Here is a 6,864-nt window from a genome sequence, read left to right as displayed (position 1 = left end):
CTTGGGGGGCCAGCACTGGTGGGCACTGGGTGTCTCTACCACCACAGTCAGGGAGCTTCGGTGACTATATCAGCAGGGCGGTGACAGTGGAGTCTCTGCTGAAAGCCCCGTGGAGGTAGTTTGGGCAGTGTTTCTGGTTCTGTGGCCTCGAAGCCCCATTCTCTGGTCCTCTTGGGGATGTTGTAATATTCTTTTACAAATTTACTTTCTGCTTAAACAGGCTTGAGAGGATTCTGTTGTTTACAACTAGGAACTGTGACCAATCTCCATTTCCAGCCTCACTGCCAGCCATTCCTATGCTTAGTCCTCCAGCTCTGCTAAACTCTTTCCAGTTTCCCAAGTAGTCAGAGCAGAATGTTCTTCCCCAGTCATGGTGCTCATCACATTGTGCTAACATTGCCTGCTTATTTATCTGTCTCCCTCCAGGAACTTGTAAAAGTCTATCCCCAGCCTGTGTCACACTTCTATTGCTCTTAGTATATGTTCAATTGGTCTTCAAATGATTATCCAAACGATCGCTCATTTTTATGTTTGATGGCATAAGAACAATGCCTGTGACTAGTACCATGGTGGTCACTTTGCCACTCTGAACTAAAGTGTCCTCATCTATAAAATGAAATGACATCACCAAGAGAAGGACAGTTGAAAAACTAGTGGCAACAGCAACAGAAAACTAACATCCCAATGTTAAAAACTAGCCAAGGGACTGACTAGATATTTCTCCAAAGAAGATATAGAAGTGGTCAACAAGCATGGGAAAAAACGCTCAACGTTGCTAACCATTAAGAAAATGTAAATCAAAATCACAGTGAGCTATACCTCACACTAAAAGCTAGAACAAAGCCAGTGGAGGTGATGGCATTCCAGTTGAGCTGTTTCAAATCCTGAAAGATGATGCTGTGAAAGTGCTGCACTCAATATGCCAGCAAATTTGGAAAACTCAGCAGTGGCCACAGGACTGGAAAAGGTCAGTTTTCATTCCAATCCCAAAGAAAGGCAATGCCAAAGAATGCTCAAACTACCACACAATTGCACTCATCTCACACGCTAGTAAAGTAATGCTCAAAATTCTCCAAGCCAGACTTCAGCAATACGTTAACCGTGAACTCCCTGATGTTCAAGCTGGTTTTAGAAAAGGCAGAGGAACCAGAGATCAAATTGCCAACATCCGCTGGGTCCTGAAAAAGCAAGAGAGTTCCAGAAAAACATCTATTCCTGTTTTATTGACTATGCCAAAGCCTTTGACTATGTGGATCACAATAAACTGTGGAAAATTCTGAGAGAGATGGGAATACCAGACCAACTAACCTGCCTCTTGAGAAATCTGTATGCAGGCCAGGAAGCAGCAGTTAGAACTGGACATGGAACAACAGACTGGTTCCAAATAGGAAAAGGAGTACGTCAAGGCTGTATACTGTCACCCTGCTTATTTAACTTCTATGCAGAGTACATCATGAGAAACGCTGGACTGGAAGAAACACAAGCTGGAATCAAGACTGCCGGGAGAAATATCAATCACATCAGATATGCAGATGACACCACCCTTATGGCAGAAAGTGAAGAGGAACTGGAAAGCCTCTTGATGAAAGTGAAAGAGGAGAGTGAAAAAGTTGGCTTAAAGCTCAACATTCAGAAAACGAAGATCATGGCATCTGGTCCCATCACTCCATGGAAAATAGATGGGGAAACAGTGGAAACAGTGTCAGACTTTATTTTTTGGGCTCCAAAATCACTGCGGATAGTGACTGCAGCCATGAAATTAAAAGACGCTTACTCCTTGGAAGAAAAGTTATGACCAGCCTAGATAGTATATTGAAAAGCAGAGACATTACTTTGCCGACTAAGGTCCGTTTAGTCAAGGCTATGGTTTTTCCAGTGGTCATGTATGGATGTGAGAGTTGGACTGTGAAGAAGGCTGAGCGCCGAAGAATTGATGCTTTTGAGCTGTGGTGTTGGAGAAGACTCTTGAGAGTCCCTTGGACTGCAAGGAGATCCAACCAGTCCATCCTAAAGGAGATCAACCCTGGGATTTCTTTGGAGGGAATGATGCTAAAGCTGAAACTCCAGTACTTTGGCCACCTCATGTGAAGAGCTGACTCATTGGAAAAGACCCTGATGCTGGGAGGGATTGGGGGCAGGAGGAGAAGGGGACGACAGAGGATGAGATGGCTGGATGGCATCACTGACTCGATGGACGTGAGTCTGAGTGAACTCTGGGAGTTGGTGATGGACAGGGAGGCCTGGCGTGCTGCGATTCATGAGGTCGCAAAGAGTCGGACACAACTGAGCGACTGAACTGTACTGTAACTGTACCTCACACTTATTAGGATGACTGGTTTTTTAAAAAAAAGAAGAAAAAAAAAGGAAAACAGGAAACAACAAGTGTTAGTAGACAAATGGGGACTCTGTGCACCGACAGTGGAAACATAATGTGGTGCCGCCTCTATGGGAGATGGTGTGGTGAATCCGCTACTGCTGCTGCTAAGTCGCCTCAGTTGTGTTCGACTCTGTGTGACCCCAGAGACGGCAGCCCACCAGGCTCCCCCGTCCCTGGGATTCTCCAGGCAAGAACACTGGAGTGGGTTGCCATTTCCTTCTCCAATGCATGAAAGTAAAAAGTGAAAGTGAAGTTGCTCCGTCGTGTCCGACTCTTAGCGACCCCATGGACTGCAGCCTTCCAGGCTCCTCCATCCATGGGATTTGCGTAAGATCCTGTAATCCCCCTTCTGGATACTTACCCAAAAGAATCGAAAGGAAGGCAGTTCTGACACATGCTACAACATGGAGAGACCCCGAGGACATTATGCTAAGTGAAACAAGTCAGCCACCAAAGGACTGACACTGTACAGTTCCACTATACGAGGTACTAGAGCGCTAGCCAAGTTCACAAAGACAGGGAGTACACTGGTGGCTGCCCAGGGCTGGGGGAAGGGGGATGAGGAGACATTAATGAGGAGGATTTAATGGGGGCAGAGTTTCAGTTGCATGAGATGAAAGTTCTAGAGATGGATGGCAGTAATCACTGCAGATGGTGACTGCAGCCATGCAATTAAAAGACACTTACTCCTTGGAAGAGAAGTTATGACCAACCTAGATAGCATATTCAAAAGCAGAGACATTACTTTGCCAACAAAGGTCCATCTAGTCAAGGCTATGGTTTTTCCAGTGGTCATGTATGGATGTGAGAGTTGGACTGTGAAGAAAGCTGAGCACTGAAGAATTGATGCTCTTGAAGTGCAGTGTTGGAGAAGACTCTTGAGAGTCCCTTGGACTGCAAGGAGATCCAACCAGTCCCTTCTGAAGGTGATCAGCCCTGGGATTTCTTTGGAGGGAATGATGCTGAAGCTGAAACTCCAGTACTTTGGCCACCTCATGTGAAGTGTTGACTCATTGGAAAAGAATCTGATGCTGGGAGGGATTAGGGGCAGGAGGAGAAGGTAATGACAGAGGATGAGATGGCTGGATGGCATCACTGACTCAATGGACGTGAGTCTGAGTGAGCTCCCGGAGTTGGTGATGGACAGGGAGGCCTGGCGTGCTGCGATTCATGGGGTTGCAAAGAGTCGGACACAACTGAGCGACTGAACTGAACTGGACTGAACTGAAGGGTTACACAAAATGTGACTGTACTTAATGCCACTGAACTGTGTACTTAAAATGGTTAAGATGGTAAAAGTTTATGTTATATGCATTTTCCCACCAACTTTTTTAAAAAGTTAGTAACAGCACAATGTTACCACTTCATTTCCACTAAAATGGCTAAAAGAGTATCAAGTGTCTGTAAAGACCGTAAAGCAACTTGACCTCTCACACACTGTTGGGCACTTTTTAGAAACATTTAAAAATTTAAACATCTACTTATCACATAACTCTGAAGTTCTGCAGCTAGATATGTGCCCAAGAGAAATGAAATGTTACTGAAAGACTGGCACACAAAGAGCAGCTTTATTTATAATAGCAAAAAAGCTGGAAACAAATGTCCCTCATCTACCCACAGATCGAACCCAGGTCTCCTGCATTGCAGGTGGATTCTTTACCAGCTGAGCCACGAGGGAAGCCCAGGAATACTGGAGTGGGTAGCCATCTGATTATCTCTGCTTTTGTTTATTTGAAATTAAGTGCACCATTTTGAGTCGTGTCTTTATTTCGCTTATTTACTTTGATTTTGTGGACTAATCTTTTGCTCTTCTTCTCATGATATTAACTTGGGGGCTTACTCTCTGAGTCTGTGAAGAATTGATCCTGATGCTGCCTTTGTGTTTAGGTCTTACTTCTGCCCTCCTGACAGGGACCCTCATTTGGACAGACCTATCACATAAGCCTAATATCTACCAATATTCTACACGATGAATACTTAGGCAGTGATGCTTTAGGTTTTCACACAAAGGCACACACATATACAACAGCCAAGTTTATAACTGTACAGAATGATCTTTCCAACCCAGGGATCAAACACAGGTCTCCTGCATTGCAGGTGGATTCTTTACCAACTGAGCCAGAAGGGAAGCCCAGGAATACTGGAGTGGGTAGCCTATCCCTTCTCCAGTGCATCTTCCTGACCCAGGAATCGAACCAGGGTCTTCTGCATTGCAGATGGATTCTTTATCAAGTGAGCTACCAGGGAAGCCAAGTAAATAGGTAAACAAATTGTGACACAATGGATTAGTTCTTAGCAGTAAAGGGAACAACCTACTAATACATGAGATGAATCCCCAAAACATGAGGGTGGAAAAAAGAAACCAGACAGGAAAGACCACGTGTGTGATTTCATCCATAGGACATTCGGGAGAAGACACATCTGATTTCTGATGGTGGAGGTGTGGTCAGTGGTTCCCTGGGTTAGGGGTTAGGAGGGTCTGACTGCAAAGAGGCATGAGGAAACTTTCTGGTGCAAACCATGTATGCCTTGATCGGTGGTTACATACGTGCATACATTTGTCAGAAGTCCTTGAGCCATGCACCTAAATCAGACCTAACTTATACGTCAGTCAAGTTGAAAGAATGCTAGTGGACACAGACAAGAACGTATGTTCAGCATTAACATTTCACACATTAGATCTCAGTCTTCAGCCCCAAAGTAATTAGAATGTCTCATATTGAAGTTATGAATGTTTTGGATATTCTTATACTGAGCAGTAAAATGATAGAGAACAGGAGCAGAAATTGACATTTTTTGAGAGTTTTCTCTTTGTGGGGAGCTACTATAGGGGTCACTTGGATGGTATGGTGGACAGTCTGAGATTTGACCCTGTGGCTGTTATCTGCATTACAAAAATCTGAGATCCCAGAGGGGGCCTGCCGGGCACCTTCAAATGATACTTAATACCATCTGATGCTCAATACCCAAGGATGCTTGGGTATGCTGGGAAAGAAATGCAGCCTGGCTCCTCTGAAGGAAGAACTTCACATACAAAGGGATCCTAAAGTCACCTATACTGAACTCTCCCAGGGTCGGACAATGAGATGGGCTTTGGCTTGGAGTTTTTATGATGACGTAACAGTACCATCACCACCCAGTAAGCGAAGAAAACTAGAGAAGCCAAGGAAGCCCATTACGTTTGTAGCCCTGGGGTCTGTGATGGAAGAACTAGCCCTCCAAGCATCATCTCTGGGCCCTGAGACAGTGGAAGGCATCATGGTTGTGACAGCATGGACTGAAAAAATCCTCACTGACCTAAAGGTCCAGCATAAACGAGTTCCCTGCGGAAAGGAGGAAATCAGCCTTTTCCTAACGGCCATAGAAAACTCCTGGATTCACTTAAGGAGGAAGAAGAGAGACCGAGTGAGACGGCTGAGAGAAGGGCCCCTAGTGCCCAAGGACGTAGTCGAAGGCTTGGAAGAGGAAACGTCTCCCCCAGAGTCTGGAAAGAGCCAGGATGTTGCCCAGGGCCCCCAGGAAATTGCCCTGGGGGCCCTGCTCCACCGGAAGGTGAGTCACTGTGGGGGGCCACGGCCCCAGCCAGGACTCGCTTTTGCAGGAGGAAAACCCAGAACCCACGGAGGATGAAAGGAGTGAGGAAAAGGGGGACATGGAGGTTCTGGAAAGTTGTAAAGGCTCTAGCAATGGAGCCCAGGACCACGAGGCTCCTGAGCCCTTCAGCAGCCCAGTGTCTGAAAAAGGGAACCATCTCCAAGGAGTGGCTGGACTTTACTTATTCAAGTGTCTGATAAATGTTAAGAAGGAGGTAGATGACGCCTTAGTTGAAATGCACTGGGTTGAGGGCCAGAACAGGGATTTGATGAACCAGCTTTGTACTTATATATGTAACCAAACTTTCAGGCTTGTTGCTAGTTAACCCCAAAGTTCTCGCACAGTTGGGAAAGTTCTATAAAGCAGCTTGCTTTGAAGAGTGGCCTGGGGGGTGGCAAGCTGAATTCCATCATTAGCCCACTAGTAACATTATGTGGAATTGTCTTAAAAAAACAACAAATGAGTCCATTTTTAAACACCTGCCTCCTTGGAAAAAAAAAAAAAAATTACAGGGCATTGTAGTATGGCAGTTCAGAGAAATAATTGTGAGCAGCATCAACAAAATGCCATCGGTAAACTTATAAAGGATTTAAACCTGACTTAAGCTGATCACCTTTGGAGAAGGAAATGGCAACCCACTCCAGTATTCTTGCCTGGAGAATCCCATGGACAGAGGAACCTTGCAGGCTACAGTCCATGGGGTCACAAGAGTCAGACACGACTGAGTGACTTTCACTCACTACTACCCAAGAAGTAGGTTTGATTATATTCATGTTTGCGATTGTTGAGTAACTTCCTTGTGGTGGAACTGGGGCTTGAACTCAAGTCTGTCTCCAAAGTCCATGCTCTTCAGATCACAGACCTAGAGACTGGAATCCTGTGGTCATGTACTG

The 6,864-nt window shown here is 45.4% G+C and overlaps 1 protein-coding gene across 1 annotated transcript; it reads left to right on the top strand.

Moving 5' to 3' along the window:
* Nucleotides 1–5,359: 5,359 nt before the first annotated feature.
* Nucleotides 5,360–6,296, top strand: LOC128057123 (RNA N6-adenosine-methyltransferase METTL16-like). Its single transcript, XM_052649854.1, is given in 3 exon segments — nucleotides 5,360–5,903; nucleotides 5,906–5,932; nucleotides 5,935–6,296. Coding segments are annotated over 3 exon segments (933 nt in total).
* Nucleotides 6,297–6,864: the final 568 nt, after the last annotated feature.

Source organism: Budorcas taxicolor, chromosome 1 (genome assembly GCF_023091745.1).
Source record: "Budorcas taxicolor isolate Tak-1 chromosome 1, Takin1.1, whole genome shotgun sequence".
Lineage (NCBI taxonomy): Eukaryota > Metazoa > Chordata > Mammalia > Artiodactyla > Bovidae > Budorcas > Budorcas taxicolor.
This window is presented reverse-complemented; position numbering and strand designations above follow the sequence as displayed.